This window comes from Ciconia boyciana, chromosome 5 (assembly GCF_034638445.1).
Source record: "Ciconia boyciana chromosome 5, ASM3463844v1, whole genome shotgun sequence".
NCBI lineage: Eukaryota > Metazoa > Chordata > Aves > Ciconiiformes > Ciconiidae > Ciconia > Ciconia boyciana.
In genome coordinates, this window is record NC_132938.1 from 47871323 (window position 1) to 47890378 (window position 19056).

General features: G+C 36.7%; 1 protein-coding gene across 17 annotated transcripts in view; it reads right to left on the reverse strand.

Annotated features, from left to right (window-relative positions):
- GRIA2 (glutamate ionotropic receptor AMPA type subunit 2) overlaps nt 1-19056 on the reverse strand; it is a 96092-nt gene that overhangs the window by 32061 nt on the left and 44975 nt on the right. For 16 of the 17 annotated variants that reach the window (XR_012042505.1, XR_012042503.1, XR_012042504.1 and 13 more), the window contains exons 4-6: nt 15466-15662; nt 11012-11065; nt 8425-8586 (exon numbers count right to left, since the gene is read on the reverse strand). Coding sequence is in view for 12 of the 17 variants with exons in the window: in XM_072861575.1 (XP_072717676.1) it covers nt 8425-8586; nt 11012-11065; nt 15466-15662 (413 nt within the window). In the remaining 5 variants the exon portion in view is untranslated. The remainder of the gene's footprint in view (nt 1-8424; nt 8587-11011; nt 11066-15465; nt 15663-19056) is intronic. The other variant, XM_072861579.1, reaches the window with a different exon arrangement.

Here is a 19056-nt window from a genome sequence, read left to right on the forward strand (position 1 = left end):
TTTAATCGTCACCATATGAATACATAAAACCTTTTTCTTCAAGGCTAAGCGAGAAAAAAGTATGTCACTCTTCACAGTGTTAAAAATCAGCAGGATGCAGCAGCAAAAACTGAAGCCTATGGTTATAATAGTGAAAATAGACCAAGTAAGAAAATTTAAAGGAGAGGATGAGCACAAAATGTGCAAATAGGAAGGCAAAAGACTTCTCTGAAAAATCATGCTATAAGAAATGGATTTGAAAGAGCTAGTGTGAATGTTTAAAGTGTTAAGGTGGGTGGGGTTGTGTTTTTTTTGGGGGTGGTGGTCGTTTGTTGTTTTGTGGGGGTTTTTTGGTTTTCTTTTTTTTACTGCTTTACCCTAAAAATACACTTGAGTCTTTTTAAATTCCTATGTTTTATCACAAAAGTTACTTCCTCTTCAAAAATTAAGGTTAGTCATAAATCAGTAAGCATATGTGAATTATAGCAGATATAAATTTTAAAATATAAAATTATTTTTTACTAATATATTTACTGAAATACAGTCTTCAATCACAGCTCTTTTTATGATAAAAATGGCCGTCCAAGCTTTGTTAACTAGGGTAAATATCCTTGAGCTGAGTTGTTAACCAAGAGAAAGATACTGAGATGATCACAAAAATGTATTCTAGATAATTTTCTAGTAGAATAGTTCATGGTTGGTGCAATTAATGAAAATGGTAGACGAGAGATTAGAGATTAGATCATTCTGTCTTATAAAATGACTGATACTATATGAATGAGAAGAGCCTGAAAATTCCAGTAGGCTCTTCAGCTATATTATTTTTACACACAGTCAACAGAAAGTCCTATATAGGTTAATGGAAACAATTTATTTACCCTAGAAGCTGAACAACACTGCAATAGAAATTATTCTAAATTGGAATTTCATATGAGGATGCTTTAGATTAGAATTTTTGACTAGCCTATTAAATAAAGCCACATTAAATGATCTTTTAATTTGGTTTTAATATATTCTGAATCACTCTCATTCTCTGTAACAATCTGTAGGAGGGTACCTGGACTTGATATTACAATACACCTTGCACAAATTCACTTACCAGGGAAAAAAAAAAAAGTAAAAAAAGAAAAAAAGAAAAAAACCAAATCAACAAGATCTGAGAGTTCTCATCATACATACTGCAGTGTTCTAAAAAATTTCCAAAACCTGTCATTTAAAACTAATAGTAATAATTCAAGTCATAAATGTAAAAAAAAAAAAGGAAAAAAAACCCTAAACCACTACACATCCTTATTTTCATTACCAATTCTCATGTACACAAACCAGCACAAGTATTTGCCTATTGTCTCAAGATGGAACATTTTCTCCTGTTTGCTCCAATCTAATTCCAAGTAAAATACTAATAGAATGAAATACACCAATCTTATCAGGTTTCTGATTTTACCAAGAAATAGTTACTGTCAGAGAATAATAAACACTTCACGTTCGCTCTTCTGCCACCCCATACCGGCTGATATAGGCAGCTACCTACATTGACTGGTCCTTAATACCAGCCTTGCCCCAGCAATAAGCCTGCATGTCTCCTCTCTTTGTTCTCATAAGCGATCCTTAGTGCTTCTCCTCCTCCCTTATTCCCCTGACCCAAGAACCATTTGGCCATAGACGCCTCTCCAGCTCTGAGCTGCCACCACCCTTCTGTGTCTTTCACTTACGTCCCAACAGGCTCTTTCCACTTTGCTGACCCCTTTTTTTGAATGACACATTCCTCCTACTGCTACTTTCAGCTTTGTGTATCTCTCCCCCTTCTCCTCTTATTCCCATTTCTCCATCAAGCTCTCCTGTTCTAAGTAACATTGATCTTGGTGAGGCCAGATATGCCTGATCTTGCTGAACACTTGGAGCATGAAGGAATAGTAGCTTTCTTCTGTTTATATCAACCATATTCAGGTGAATTGCTGGTTGAATAAAGTGATAAAGAGTTCCTGGGAAAATAGGCAGGAGGAATCCATTGCACTTTGTTGGGTGAAGATCCTTCAACACTTATAATTACTAAGAATAAGTGGATTCAAATTCAAAGAAACAGAGCTGCATAGGGACATCAGGACTTGGCTCTGTAGCCTTCTGAAGTCTGGCAAATACTTTTACTTTAGCACAGTTCAGCTACTTTTACTTGCAGGATTGAAAGATCTGGGTCAATAGGCCCTTTGTATGTCTGAGACAAACCTACAGATATTGCCTCAAACCACCCACTGCTTTCACTGACTAAATGTTCCATTCTTTAATTGAGTTTTCTTTAAAAAAAATAATAAAAAAACAAAAAAAACCAAACCAACTATGCTGGAATGAGCCATTACTTATGCAAAAGAGCATTAAGCTCTTAAAAAGAAGTATGAAGTTTAACACTGAAATTTCTTACGCCCACATTTTTCATATATATTTTTGCAAGTAGAGAAGATTGAATACTGGGATTCAAAATCCCAGTGAAACCGGGTAGCTAGAACACCAACTGCTAGATGTATATTTTTTATGCCCAGGAAACCAAAACACATGGATTGGAAAACACAGGCAGAAAAAATCTCACAAATCTACAGTTTTACGATGGCACTTTAAAAAAAAAAATAGACTCCTGTTCAGTTCCTGATTAAGTCATGCAATAAATACTGAAATTCACTAATTTTTTAAATTCTTATTTACTAATCATTACAATCTACTTGAATTCAGGCATAATCAATCACATTTTTCCATTAAAACTGTAGCAGGTGCATCAGAGTATCACTTAGAACTCTTATTAAAACGCCTGGTATTATAAAACCATTTTCCAACACACTGCAATCATAAGAGACATGCCCCAAAATGAAGGTATTGTCTAATTCATTAATTGTACACTTTTGCTTAGTCACCTGTATCTAGACCAAATGCTTTCTGAATTTCCAGTTTGAAGAAATGTTTTCACAGTTCTCTTCTTTGTTCCTTATTGTGAGTCATCTAAATTTTAATTATTTCTGCAAGGTAAGTAAGTACTTCTATGTTTGTCTGCATGTTCTCTTTATTCCATCCTTGAGGTAAATCAGCACCAGTACAGTTAAACCAGCAGCTTTCAATTACAAGCTTCATTCTTCCTGAGTTATAGTTTAAGATTGGCAGTTTTCAACTTTTGCAATTTTATCATAAAGTGCACAGTTTGGTACTATACAAACACTTCAAATTCTAGAATCACATTATCTTTGAAAAAAACAACAGATTTCTGAATAATTTTCTAAAAGACTAGATGACTTGGCTATAAAAAAGAAACTTGAAAAGGTGAAACTACTAAAGGCAAAATTAGAAGGCAAAACCAATCTATTGTTTTGTTATCTTAGCTATGCATTGATTGTGTGCGTGTGTGTAAGAGATTATGAAGCTTGAAAATACAATCATATGAATTCTGAACATCTGAAACATAATGTACCAGCATGAAGCAGTTTAAGCAGTCGAGAACAGCTGCAATGAGTACTGGGATTGTTACCATCTTCCAACACAATGGTATTCTCTACAAGTCTGAGCTGCTTTAGGTTTTCAATCAGGCAGCCCCAAATTCTTTTCTGTGTGCCGCACGAGTTTCTGTATACATCGTAACACAAGTTGGCTCAGATACTTCTTGCACACACCAAGCCTAAGGTTGCTCTTAGAAAAGCTCATCACAGAGTAGGATGGCTTATAAAATAGACTAGACTATTTCAGTTGGAAGGAACCTACACCAATCATCTAGTCCAACTGCCTGACCAATTCAGGGCTGACCAAAAGTTAAAGCATAGTGTTAAGGGCATTGTCCAAAAGCCTCTTAAACACTGACAGGCTTGGGCCATCAACCACCTTTCCAGGAAGCCTGTTCCAGGGTCTGACCACCCTCTCTGTAAAGACATGCTTCCTAATGTCCAGTCTAAACCTCCCCTGGCGCAGCTTTGAACCATTCCCACGCATCCTATCGCTGGATACCAGGGAGAAGAGATCGGCACCTCCCTCTCCACTTCCCCTCCTCAGGAAGCTGTAGAGAGCAATGAGGCTGCCCCTCAGCCTCCTTTTCTCCAAACTAGACAAACCCAAAGTCCTCAGCCGCTCCTCATAGGACATGCCTTCCAGCCCTTTCACCAGCTTTGTTGCCTTCCTCTAGATGCATTCAAGGACGTTCACATCCTTCTTAAATTGTGGGGCCCAGAACCGCACAAGGTGAGGCCACACCAATGCTGAATACAGCGGGATAATCACCTCATTTGACCGGCTGGTTATGCTGTGTTTGATGCACCCCAGGATGGGGTTTGCCCTCTTGGCTGCCAGGGCACACTGCTGACTCACATTGAGCCTACGGTCAACCAGCATCCCCAGATCCCTTTCTGCAGGGCTGCTCTCCAGCCACTCCTCTCCCAATTTATATTTGTATACTTTCAGCTCAGTACTTATCATGTCTCACTAGCCTTCAAGAGGTACAAATTGAGCTTCTTCCTGGAATTAGATGAAAGGCTGCCCCCAAACAGAATGGGTTAATCAGATTAGGAAGTTGGAGCAGTTGGATGTAAATGGATGTGTTGTCCTTCAGTGTCCTTCCACAACAAGAGGTTTGCCTTAGACATAATAGCTTGACACAACACTAAGGCTCAGAAAGCCCAGCATATTTGTATATACACAATAATGGATCAAAAGGGGATTTGAAGTTGTTATTATTATTAGGCCTTTATAAAATTAAATGTGGCTTTGTTTTGCTACTTGACAAAGAAATTTGACAGGATGCTCAGTGGTATGTTTCAAGATGTACACATTATTAGCTCTTCTACAATTGCACACAGAGAGTGGTAACACCCTTGGTTACAACAGATATATTTTAAATTTAATCTGAGGTAAACAGTGTATCAGCTTTACTTTTGAAAGATGAGAAGATCTTTTGTAAAAAGGTAGCAAAAAACTAGTGCTAAGTGTCCTGCTTATTCTTTAAACCTTGTAAGCGTTTTTTATCAGTACAGGTACAGTGCAGCAACAAATAAAATCAAGTGTCTCTTCTCATCTACGTCCTAAGACTGCAGTTTCTTATAATTAATATTTTATAAGTTGTGAAGATACATTTTTAAAGCAATTTGATCCAGGTCCTCTTCTGGGCACCTGTGGAACAGGTTTTCAACAATGTTTTTCTTTCTTGAAAAGCACGTTCCTTTGAAATGCACTTTTTCTTAGAAAAAGGTGTCTTCCTCTGTTTTCAGGACTGTACTTGGATGCTGTGATATGTCTTGTCACGTCAGCTCAGTCATATTCCATTGACTTGCATTTTATAATGTAAAATGAACATATACTTCCTTTTGTAATCCAAAAGGAAGATAATACAACACAGTTGCAATGCTATTGCATGCAATGAGATAACATTTGCAATCCCAGGGATAACATTACCTGCTAGGGGCACGTAACCTTCTCTCTTTTCTGTATTGATAATACAGGACTTTTATTAGCCTTCCTATCTGTTTCATACAGAATTTGCAGTGACAGCTTCTAAGATTCCACGGGAACTAGTGGCAAAAGCTCATTTATAACCACTGACAATTTGGACAACTGCCTCAAAACCAAAAAGGGTGGCAAAAGCTTAAACAGTAACAATTTGGGTAACTGCCTCAAAACTGAAAGGGGAGAAAGGTTATGAATAAGATCACGGAAGGGACAAACAGGAGACCAGCGAGTTAACCTGCTCAGTAACTTAGATGTTTATACACTATTCCAAGAAGCAAAGGATAACAAACACAGCTAGATTATTAATATAAGAAGGAATGGCATGTTCAGGAAGGACAGGTAGGGAATGCAATTCAACAAGAATAGATGAAAAATCCTGTACTTCAAAGGAATGATCAAGTGTACAGATAGGGTAGGAGACTGTCTAAATTGGCAGCAGTACAGAAAAGCAACGCAGAAAAAGATCTGGATGTTAGTGTGTATCTCACAATAAATATATTTCAACTGCGTCATGGGGGGGGGGGCGTAACACAAAAGGAAGCCCTGAAAGGAGTACTGTCTCTGAGATACATGAAGCCATTATTTCAATTCCTACAGCATAGCACTCAGATGCAGTGCAGTACCCAGTCTGGCATTTCAAAGAAGATGGGTACCAGTTAGAAAGGTTCCAGAGGAAAATGATGAACAGGATCTGAGAGTACAAAATTCAAAGGAAAAAGGATTATGTAGTTTAGCAGGGAGGAAAGCAAGGACAAATATGGCAGCCATCTTCAAATATAGGACAGCTAAAAAGGAGAAGTTCCTCACATCCATTAGAAACAGATAAAGAAGTAATGGATTAGGTGATAAAAAGGCATGATTTAGGTTAGGCAAAAACTGAAAAATAAGACCACTTAAGCTCTGAAACAGAATGCTTGGGGAAGTATCCACAGGAACTGCACAGGTATAGCTGATTCTGCCTTCAGGCAGGGAGGATGGACTGGGTGACTGACTGCTCAAAGACCTTTCTTGCCCTGTTTCTGTGATTCTGTTCTGCCTCTAGCTCCCTCAGGAACGGGAATGAAATGTGACATAGCTCTGTTGTTACATGTAATGGCAGGCAAAAATGGCAAGTGATACGTGTATAAGGGCAAAAGACAGAAAGCTACACAAAGAAATACAGTAACTGATACAATCAATTTCTCCAAATGTTGCAATACACATCCACTTTTTCCCCCATCAATACCTCTACCATTTATAAATTATCTGACAACTTAACATAAGTCTCAATCTCTTGACTGAGTATCAGCGTGATCCTGTATATTCCTTGAGCAGACAATATAAAGGAAGACAGATCAGCCTTTTTAATTGAATTTAAAATGTGTTTTAAGTTAATGAAATTCATGAAAATAAATGTTTTGATTCATTTATTTTTCCTACCCATAACAAAATAAACCTCAAAAACATAAGATATTCCAAATACTCTCCTTCAACCCTTTCAACTTCTAGTAGACTTGAAAGGACCTATGATGGAAGAAATAAAGGGAATACCTGTGATAAAGTTACAGATTTTAATGTTATAACAAAACATTGCAACCACTTCATCTTATCTAACACACATGCAATTTCCCCTCTACTTTAAGTAATATCAGAAGTACCAGAATCCTTAGCACTGTGTCCCATCAATTTATTTTTCCATCAATGAGAAAAACTGCATCTTGGTTTCAGTTAGACTTTTTTACTTTAGTCATGCATTTCACTGTGATCATTTGCAGATTACGATTCTGCAACATTGGTAGGTAGGCAGGTAGATTTGGGCACTCAAGAAGACAAAACAACTGTATTAATCACCCACAGGCACATCCCTTCCCTTTTTCCTAAATGAGAGCAATATATATTACACGTATATAATATGAATGTATCTAAAGGCATGACATAGACTCTAGCTTATTTTGTCAAACATCAAGTGAGAAATTCACTTATTCTGTCATAAAGATTTTAAAACACAAAAATAACCACAGAAAAATCATAGCTTTGACTAAGTTCCCCGCAAATTTGGGCTCATAAAAAGGGAACCTACTAATTTTATTTTTCAGTTTAAATTAAGGTTGTGTGCTTTAAAGGATTTTTGTTCCAGGAATTTAAAAAATGGTTCTTCCATTCCTTGCTGAAACTTCTTAACCATCTTATAAATCAAGAATATGCTTCATATTCAAACTATAGCACAAAAAAAAGTTATGCCTAGCACATTTGCCATTTATCTTAATACATTTTAAAGTTATTTAAGTATACTCATTCTTAATAAATTTTCTGATTGTGTCACTTAAAAATTATTTAGCATTAAAATTGCATTATTCTTTTTAACATCTTGCAAGCACTAATTGATCCTCATAACAGCCACATAAGGTAAGAAGGTACTATTATCCCAGTTTTATCCAGTGGGAAAGGTAAGGAAATTTAACCACTTGCCCAGTGTCACATCTTGTGTCACTCAGGCCTGAAATCAGACCAGGATTCTGTACCTCAGGCATACCACTTAATTTTAAAAGTCTTTCTAGGATTTAGGCATCCGTCTCAAAGCAACTGTCTTGCCATTTCTTTGGGAGATTATATCAGAAATTGCTAGATCTGTGCTCCCTGGAAGCCTACGTATGACTACATATTTGCCTTTAAAACATTTCAAAACACAGAGGAAGAGAAAAACCAAAAAAAGTCAGCAGATACTTAACGTTTCATCACATCCAAAACAATTAGCTAAGAAGCTGTCAGGTGCAGATTTACGGTGACACAAGAAAAATTAAAGTTGTCTTGAACATTTTTGACAGTGCAGTATCTTTGCTCAAGCAGTCCTATGATAGGGAATGTTAAAAGTACCCCAGAGAAATATAAAATTGTGTTGGCACAGCTGATTTTGAAGGGCTTTCTCTGTCTCTCGTCTTTCTATTCCAATTCCCTCACTTCCTCTACATCTGTCATGGTTAAAACAAACATAAGACATACCTTAATTGTACTAGTGTGTGCACCGGGATATTCTTTTTCCTCCAGTGTTGACCAACGTTGTATGAATTTTGACACCAGAGGATCATCGTAGTCAACTATCTGAAATCCTGAGACGTTAGCTCCTCCAAACTGAATTTTTGACAAATCTCCATCAGTAAATCCCTGGGCACAGAAAGCATTATGTCTGTTATTCCAACAGTTTTGGCAGGTCTCTCAATAGTATGTACAAATAAAGAGTTACCATATGACTTCTACTGCAGAAGTGCAAGCCAACATTTTCCTCAATCAGGATCCAAGTTTAATTCCTGGGTTGCCAGGATTAAGTCATCAGCTCCGCCAACCAGCAATGCCTCTTGTGGCTCGCTAGACATACACCTTTATAGAGCAAAGGGCTAAGTGGACCTGACCATGCCATGCGTACTTTCCTAAACAATTTTGTTAATTTCAATGGGACTGCTTAACTGAGAAAGGGAACACTGACATGAATAACAGTTAGGCAAGCAAGTTTTAGCCAGGAATAGTAATAGCCACAGTCAAGTCCTCTTTTTGCTAGGAACACTAAAGCATGTGGAAGGACTTACCATCAGTCCTGCCTCCTCCCTCCAGTATAAAGAACTACTTGTCATTCTTACAAACAGTATATATGTTTTGTTTTCCATGTTCTGTGTTTTAACTTGCCCCAAATAACCATACAAATGAATTGATGTGAAATACTGATTTCAGACTCTTCAGTTTAAATGAATGCTCTGAGTAAACAAAAAAAGAAGTAGCAACCTCAGAACACATTATCAGAAGTTGCTACAATTGCTGTACTAGGTGCTCTTTAATTATTGCATATTAACGATACTCATCAATGATGTGTTGCTGCATGCTAATACAGACACTTCTACAGCTATCATGAAACTTTCTTCGATATTATTGTGAGCTTGAACAGGAACATTCATTGTATACTTTGACCCCTTCTCCATCTATCAGCATGTTTTATTCTTAAAATAGATCAATTTCTTGACTGATCAGACTGGAGGAGAGCATTATTACAGTCAAGAAAAGAAGAAAGATGGTGGATTCAGTGAAGAAGATGGGATACGATCAAGTACTAGACAAGTTTTCTGACAGAGAAAAACACAGTTTTAAAATCATTACCATATATATTTTTTATGATATTCTATAAAAGACCTACAATATTTGCATTTAAACTGTATAAATCTGTAGGAAGCAAATATGATATTAAATAGCTTTAAAATACAAGATTCAATAAGTTTTAGATCTTATGGGCTTACTGTTACAAACTTAAAGCAATGGCTAAAATAGCAACCAGCCAACATAATGAAATACACTAGGCAATTTTTCTAAAATGTTTATTTCCCTTAAGACTCAAAATACTATTTATACAACATTTGCAATGCAAAATACAAATATCTAACCGTTAGGGAATTTTTCAAGTTTTGTAAGGCTTTTATGCTTGCTTTGTCAATATCAGTACCCTAACTTCTTTATCCTAAAAATTAGTTAATAAATATAAAATGAAACCCCACTGTTCTGCTTTTAAAGAGGCCTTTAGAGTATAAGGCTTCCTTGTACCTGTCTAGCAACATACGTGATTCTTCAGAATACTGCCCGTCTGGAGGGGGGAAGTGTTTTGATCAAAGGCTGGGAGGAGACAGGGGTTATGTCTGAAGTGTGATAGACACTTATGGTCATTCTATTTCCTCAGGCCCCTCAAAGGACTATGGAAGACAGAGTGTAAATTAGAGCACTCTGGGCCCTGCTGGAATTTGTATCAAATGCTATCACAGTCCAAGAATAAATGATGAAAAAAATTATTTAGAGGCACTCACACCATGCAAACCCCAAAACTCTTCTCTGGAACAAAATAACTGAGATTCAAGCCTGCAGAATTTGCTTTATCTGTTACAAAAAACCACTGGATTAGATTCCCTAGCTTCAGTCAATAAGCGTTGTTGACTTTAATGTCAGTAAAATGGCACTTTATCTTTAGACACAATTTCAAAAAAATTACCTTGACAGAATTTAGTGAGTTTCCTGAACTTTACCCCTTTGGAACACTATTATCTATACTGTCTGATCACCTATGTTCAAGAAAAGATTAATTCAAACTGATTGCCAAGCCAATCTGAGGAATGAGGATGTGTAAAGCTGAGACTCACTAGTCTAGCAGAATGAAAGCCAAGAACTATAATTTTTAAGTACTTTAGAGGTGAGAGAAGAAACATCAGTTTGGTGAATGAATGTATCAGCCTATAACATGGAAAGTTATTTTTCTGATTTTCATACCTTTCCATACCCTACTTTTCTAAAGTATATAGAAAAAGGGATGAAGCTCTAATGCAGGTGTTGAGCAATCTTCACTCCCATTGATGGGAATATCACAGGAGGCATTTAAGCCCTGAAAAGACTCAGCCAATAAAACAAATACCATCTCAACACATGCATTCATTTAGCAAGTATAAAGACATTTAGCTTTCTTCTATTTCCTAAAATGCATTTAAAACAAAATACTAGTTGATGTGCTTCCATAAACAGTGAAATGAGTAATACAGGTATTTTAAATATTAAAAATGCTTACCAGATTTGCAATGATATAATGGTATCCTTTAACATGTTTACCAATTGTGATAACCTGTAAAAAAGAAGAAATACCCCCCAATGGAGAATGTTCACCTGATATATGGACTGAGACTTAAAAACTACAAAATGCAGTATGATGTAAAAGCTAGTTACGAGCTTTACTGCATGCAATACCGAGTTTGTTCAGTGCTTTACTTTTTATTTTACCTAATGCACCATTGAACATACTCTCTGCTGGTGGAAATTAGTCATGTTGAAGTGCAAGTCCCAAGATCTGTAAACAAAGGAACTGAATGCTAATTACTATGCTGTGTATTAAAGGCACAACCTGGACAGGAGGGAGCTGGCATCATGCAGTAGAAGCACTGTGCCTCAGACATTCCTGATTAGATTCTGCTCCTTTTGCAGCAGAACTGTAATGTTCTTTGAACTACAAAAAGTTTAAAAGCCCACTGTCATTAATGAAAGCATCTACATTATAAGGAAGTATTTTAAAGTTCAAATTGTTGCTTATTGCCTTAAGGCTTCTTCATTCTCCCTCAAAGCCAGCTGGTAGTTTCTCAGCAGTCTCCACTGGCAGGCATGTAGCATGGGTTCTTCTCCCAAATAAGCCTAATTAAGACTATGTCTGCATGGAGAAGTTTGCATTTTGAAGCAGAACACTTCTCCAGAGAAAGGATGTGGGAGATAAGGACTCTAGAGGTTTCTCCCATCTTTTGAACAATGAGAACAACTTAAATCAAGAGAGGATGATCCATTTATTTCCCCATTTAACATATAACTAAAATGTTCATAATAGGTATCTCATATCAGGCTAGTAGTGAACGCCATTCCACATACTTGCTTTAATGAAGTTACAGGAATATAACTAAAGGCAGTTTTTAACACTAAATTTTATATTACTACAGTTTGAGACTGAGAGGGATCACGTTACATAGGTCATAGAAGTTATTCAATTATGCCTCTTTTGAGTTTAATATATACATGATATAGGAACTTAATTATTCTAAAACAGTTACTTGGTTCAGACTACTTAAAACTCATTATTTATTAAAAGGTTTAAGAACTGTGTTCAGATATATTTCTTATGCAGCTGCTGCTTCCAAGGAAATTTCAGTTAGACCAAACAGAGTAGCTCTTCTGCATAAAATGATTCTTCGTCATTGGTATCTGAGAAAACGACCAGTAGCTGCAAGTCTTTAGATCAATGGTTAGTAACTCTGCTCTAACTGCCACTGGCTACTATTTCATTAATCTAGCTTTCTAAAACATTGTCCTGTGCCATTCATCCATATGAACGCTAAGGATGCTGCCAGTTAAAACTCTGAGAAGATTCAGCGGCGGCTCCAAAAGCCACGATGAAGGAGCTGTGGACACAAAAGGTATGCACCAGTGTCCCTAGTTTACACTAGCATCTCGAGCAGGGACAGACAAGAAGTGGCAGTGATTCCACGTCTGCCCAAAGGGTGTTATCAGGGGGAAATGAGATTCTGCAAAGGAAGCTGGCTGACAAGAGATAGAGGCTATATAATGAAGAGCATGGTAGCACTGAACTGCCAAATCAGAGAAGAGGAACAGAAACCAGTCTTAGGAAAGCTGGGGAACCGAAATATTTTTCAACTTCAACTTATATAAATGATGGAAATCTGGAAGAGAAACTATAACACGAGACAAAAACGAGAACAATGAAGCAACTCTGCAAGCACTTCATGTGTCCACACAAAGATCCAAGGACAACAGAGTGTAACTGGGTGAACCTGAGGTTGCCACCACAACTTAGAAAGCTAGTGGGATAAATCAAAGCACTACAACAGAAGTTTTGTTCAAGAATGGAAAGCAAGGAAGAAAATTAAGAAGTTGCTGCTCTATATATCAAGAATGCAAGTAATACTTCAGCATTCAAGAAAAATCTGGTCAACAGAAAGTCTGTTGCATGTCTCAGTAAAAATACATAGAAAAATAAAAGGGATACTGATACAAAGGGTCTACTTCAGGCACCCTCATGAAAAGAAGGAAATTGCTGAGGGTTGTTTGGGGGCAGGAATTACAAGAATTTTTTAAAGAATAGATCTGGTAGCAAAGCAAGACTAAGTCCATATTCTGCTTTTAGAAAAAAAAACAAAAAACCCCCCAAAAAACAAAAACAAAACAGAAGAACCCACTCAAAGGATACTCACAGGCCAAGAAATCCTTTGTTCAGCACAGACCTTCATTTTAAGAGATGGAGAAAAGTAATAGAGAAACAGTTATTTTAGATTTTATTTTAGGCTACTTGAGAAATTAAAAGTGAGTTTATTTTTTTATATAAGGAAGGGAAGTTACAGAAACAGAGTGTGAGGATAATAGACTTAAAAACCAGACCAAACTCCAGAAATTGCTGGGGTATCTTGCAAAGAGAATCTCAAGGCTAAAACCATATGAGAAAGCTGACAGCAGTTTAAGAGACCATATTCTAGGGCATAGCAGAACACTATTTTGAGGAGAACAACTGATTTGAATTATATTAACTGACTTGTGTGCCTGATCCACAGTTATCTAGAATTCTTCAGTGACTTAGAAATCAAAGCAGCAGAAACAAAAGTTTATCCATCTGTATGTTTAAGGAGTAGCACAAGTCTGAGAAAATTTAAGACTCAAAACAAGGCAGAATTTGTCAAAGTGCAATCAGGGCAAGAAACATATCCCAGAGCTGCAATCAAAGAGAAGCCAAATAAAATAATAGATCTATTACTAAACAGTGCTAGGTTAAGAGTTGGACTTGATGATCTTAAAGGTCTTTTCCAACCTAAACGATTCTATGATTCTAAACAAACATAGTAAAAATGAGTGGTAACTAAAGGGTAAATAGGGTTCTTGACTTTAAAAAGTGGTAGAAGGAGAAACTGAAGAAACTTACAGTCAGCTGAACTTTCATATCAGGGAAGAGATTATAATGAGTGTTACATACTTAATTTCAAAATAATCTATAGGATAATAAGATAATAAACAGTCAATATAGTCTTGTCAAGATCAAAATATGTCAAAGCAATTTCTTTCCTTTCTCTGACATGACAGCTAGCCTAATAGATAATGAGGAAACAGCAGATGTGACATAACTTGAGACTAATAAGGCTTTTGTCCTGTATGACATCATTACAAGCTCTTAAGGGAACATGACAAGACAAAAAGTCACTGTAAGGTAAGTGAACAACTGTTTGAAAAGCCACATAGAACCAGCTGAAGAGGACCTGTAAGTACTATTTCTCTCAAGCATTGTTCTACTCAGTACTTTTCCTGACATGGATAACAAGTCAGAAAATATGATTTTAAAAAACTGCAGATGATAGGGAGGTTGCAAATGCTTTGGAGAACAGGATCAAATTCAAATTGATCTTGAAAATTAGAGAAACACTTTGTGGATAAGAATTCCAAATAAAACAGACAAATAACAATGCACTCCATTTAGGACATTGCTCATTGCCTGAGCCTCTCCAAAATGTAATGACCTTCATAACAAAAACCAAAATAACAAGCCCTTCAAAAAAGCTTCAAACCAATACATCTACACTCTGATGAAACATCCCTACAGATGCTGCACAGTCTCACATGGTCAAGCTCAAGCCAGCAGGGAGCTATCCTTAGAATTTTCCATTGTGCTCTGCATGCATGAAAAGAAGTAGTAAGATACAGAGACAGTAAGACCTTCCTAGACAGCAGGATTGAAGAGGTGGACTTAAAGGTAAGGCAATAATTTGAATCAGAGCACTGTGATGCTCTTGTAAAAAAGAAAATTAAAATAAAATCCATTTTGGTAAATAATATATGTGCGGGTGGAGAGAAGACATAATTTTCTGTTCTGTTTAAAGCTCAGGAGGCCTTAGATATGGAAAACAGCATCCAAATTTGGTTAGCACACTTGAAGAGGGAGACAAAATGAAGAGAGACCCAAGGACAGTACGAATGACAAAGAGCTTAGAAACATGAACTACAAAGGGAGTTAAATGGAAAAGAGAAGCTGTTGATACAACCTTCCCAAGACGTAAAAGGTTCTTGGAAAAAGCATCAGAAGTAGAAAATACTTTCGGTGTAAGGAGAACTAATCCCTAGACATAATACAACTATGTATAATGTACCATATATAATAGTTATCAACTACATATAATACAGTATACTACCTAGGTTGTGAAATAGCCTTAACAAGGGGGTTTTTTTGTTGTTGTTGTTTTTTTTAAACAATCAGGATATAAAACCATACGGGATCATCCAGATAGAATTATCTTGCCTTTGAACAGAGGGAGGCATTATAGCATTTGTATGTTCACTTTCTGCCTGATATATATCTGGTCCTCAATACAAACATGTCACTTCCAAATGATGCGTAATAATCACAAAAAATAGGATCAAGAGAAATGAACTCATTACGTTTACTTAAAGGATATAGCTGTTGCCACTGAAAAATGGAGAATAGCAAACCTGATCAACAATGTCGTTGACTTTATCACGCTCACAGTCCAAAATCACTCGCCTTTCCTTTTTTACCTCTAGATCTTGAAACAGTGAACGGTAAGTTTCATCTTTTCTGTCATTGTTAATATTTCCTACATTGATAGCAGTCACTTGCCATTTCTTTTCAGCAGCAGAATCCAGCACAGCTTGCAGTGTTGATAAGCCTAGTGAAGCACAGGAGAAAACAGAAGATATGACTGATAAAGCTTCGGGAATAACAAGCTTCTAGAATGTGATTTATGAGATTACTTATTTAAGATTTCCCTCTAACTTGTTTGACCGACCACACATTGTTAGGACTCAGAAATGAAGATATGTGTGGGCCCAATCTGTTCTTATGGCATGAAATTTCTATTTACATTGCTGCAATGAATCAGGGTAGAGCCTTGTAAGGACAGCCTTTTGGTTTTGCTTCAACCTTTTTCAGAATGGGATTTTGCCAGTTTCACTGATCCACTGCTGGAATCCCACATGCTGGGAAAGAGGTCTTCTAGGATAGAAGTGATCCAATTATGGCAAGAGAAGCAGCCGCTTATTACAAATGCTACTGAACTGCTTTTGTTCTCAGTGCATGAGCAGTACTGTATTTAAACCCAAACCTCACTGAAGTCTATGGCAAAATTCCCATGTTCTGCAGTGGTGCTAATGGAGTTATTATTTCTGTTGCCTACAGTCATATCCCTGGTTATGAAAGAAGATGTGCCGAGATATATTTTTCCATATAGATAAGTAGGCTCAATGCTAATCCCTACAAGCAGTCTACCATTTTATCCTTTTGGCACATTCCTGCCAGGAAGCTGTAATGGCTGTAATGTCTGGATAGCTGCAACTGCCTACAATACATTGTAAAATCTTCACTGATTTTACTTGACTTGTTTTCCTTTTCAAGGATTAAATAACAGAGTATAGAAACATTAAAATTATTGCTGGAAATGAATTTCTGCTATACAACAAATACCATTTTAACAATTTCCAGCAGTACAGGAATTAGACTTGTTACGTTTAAATTCCTTCCAGAGAATTCTACATAATTCTAGAGAGCAATTTTAAGGATAGCACATAGTATTATAGAAAAAAAGAAAATTAGACTTTCTCACAAGCCAACCGACATTTTTGCACATTCATCTCCCCTGAAACTACAGAACACCAGGAGTCATTTCTTTGAGACAAATTTCTGACTTGGTATGTAAAGGAAGCTTCAGGTATAACTCTCAGGAGAAATAATAGTGTTTATGCCCATAAACATAGAAAGAAAGCACTAAGAATTAATTTGTCTCATAGTTTGTAAATACATCATTAAATTAAGATTGGTCAGCGTTTAGCAATTCAGCTTTACCAGTGAAAACGGTAATGACATACAGCACTATACAAAACTGGTCATCAGCAAAGGTAGAAAATGGCAGGCTTCCAAAAGCATAAATTAAATGATTATCTCAAATAGTTCTGGTTTTCTATGTCGTCTTTAAAGAAGACTGATACAAAGTTTTGTATGTTATGCAATGAATATTTATTTTAAAATAATAGATAACTACAGTCCAAGGGTACATATAAACTATTTATAACATGTTAAAGATAAATGTGGAGAATGCGTGCTAAAAGGAAAAGATAATTAATGTAAGCAAACTAAAAGATGTAGGGAGTATCTTAAAACATTAAAAAGCACTAAAATAAGTCTATACCTCAAAATAATGTTTTACATGGTAATTTAAAATAATTTAAAAAAATAAACTACAAAAAAATCCCTAAACTGAAACAGATATAATGTGAATCATTGTTTCAGATCTCATTTAGAAGATTTCAGGTCCTCCAATCTGTCTATATGTTTCCTCTGAGTCGGAAGAACTCAGAATCTCAGTTAGGCATAAATTAATAAGGGCTATTAATGTTAATACTATCCATTACAAAGGGTTTCTATATTTTACTCCTCTGATCTTCCATTTTTCCTAGGGACTCCCTTTTCTTGGGGAGCTCTCTGCAGAGATGTCAAATGGCTGCCTGGATTTCTTGCTTTTTATAGGTGGCAGATTTGTCATCCCCATTCAGTTTAGTTTATTCTGATAGCAATGACACATTGCAAAAGAATGAAAAACAAACAAACAAAAGCATTCACAGCAATACTTCCGTGGACGTGGAATTATCTGGAGAGTGGTAACGGAAGTGGAACTCTGAAGAGGAGAAAACTCCCAACAACTTCAGTTGTTTTTTTTAAACTGCAGGAATACTTCTGCTGGGAACCTCATGTGCCTGAACATGTTTTGGTTATCATGAGACAAACTCTTAGCTCAGTGAGCTCTGAAAAGGAGGACTGAACAGAGGCTGAGTAAAATAGCAATTCTGTTACAGATAGAAGCCTCCAATAATGTCACTACTTTTTCCAAAACCCACTGTTTAGTACTGGCAACACAGAGGACGCAAGGAGGGTAAAGGACACTAATCCATATTATATGAAAGCAACTGCCATATTAAGCCAGTAATAGCTTGGACGTGCATATACTGAATGGCCTTACTTCTTATAGACAGGAATGAGATATGAAATTGCCCTGCACTTCAGCCAGTCAGCCCCTAACCACAGAGGAGCTGTAAAAGTATCAATAAATGATTCTTTTGGAATAAGTCATCAAACTAATTCCTATTAGCTTTCACAGCTTCCATGAAGAGTCAGTGTCTTTGTCTTTATCATCTCACTCCTGAAGGTGGAAACATTTTAAATTATGTATCATTCCTTAAATATAGGTCACTATCACTACATTAACACTTATGCAAAAGTGTTTAGAGGAACTGTGGACCCTATGTATTCAGGGTTTGATGTCAGTGTTGCTGACTCCATACTGCTTGACTCTGCAGGTTAACCTTGTGCAATCAGTGGGAGCACTGAGGAACAACAACTTACTCAACACAAAGGTAGGAGTTTCATGTCTTGGAGCTTGTTATCACTGGGGTGCCTTGCCACAATTAAAACAAACAAGTAAGAAAAAAAAGGCATAACCAAAGCGTAACCAAACAATTTCATGCTGTTTTTCCTGGCCAGATTCAGCTAGTGCAGCTCACAAGAAGAACTAGGTGTTTTTCAGTATTTCCTAAATATAAATCACACGCAGGTCACGTACTGCACGCTGCTAGCTGATTGACAGAGTATTTGTTAAGCATGTAGTTTTACATCTGTGGCAGCGGATGTTTCTGATTCTAATGTGAATTTGAAAAGGATCTGCCAGAGAAATGGGTTTAGGGTTCATCGTCCCACATGACATTACTGTTGGAGGCTACATACCAATATTAGTTTTTCTAACTTTAGTGCTTACAACAGTGACAAAGAACTGTCTTGAGGAGGTCCCTTCAGCTTCTGAACAACATAATGTATAAAATGGCATCAGAATGCAGAGAATCTAATGTCACCCCAATACTCAACAAACCATGGTGTGGTATAACCATCTTTTAAATCTAGTGGCATCTTACCACTTAATGTGCACGTAATATTCAACTCTGACCAATGAGCATGCAGGTGAGCCACAAAATAGCCTTTTTAAAGGCAACAGGAGAAGGTGAGAATAGAAAAATGTT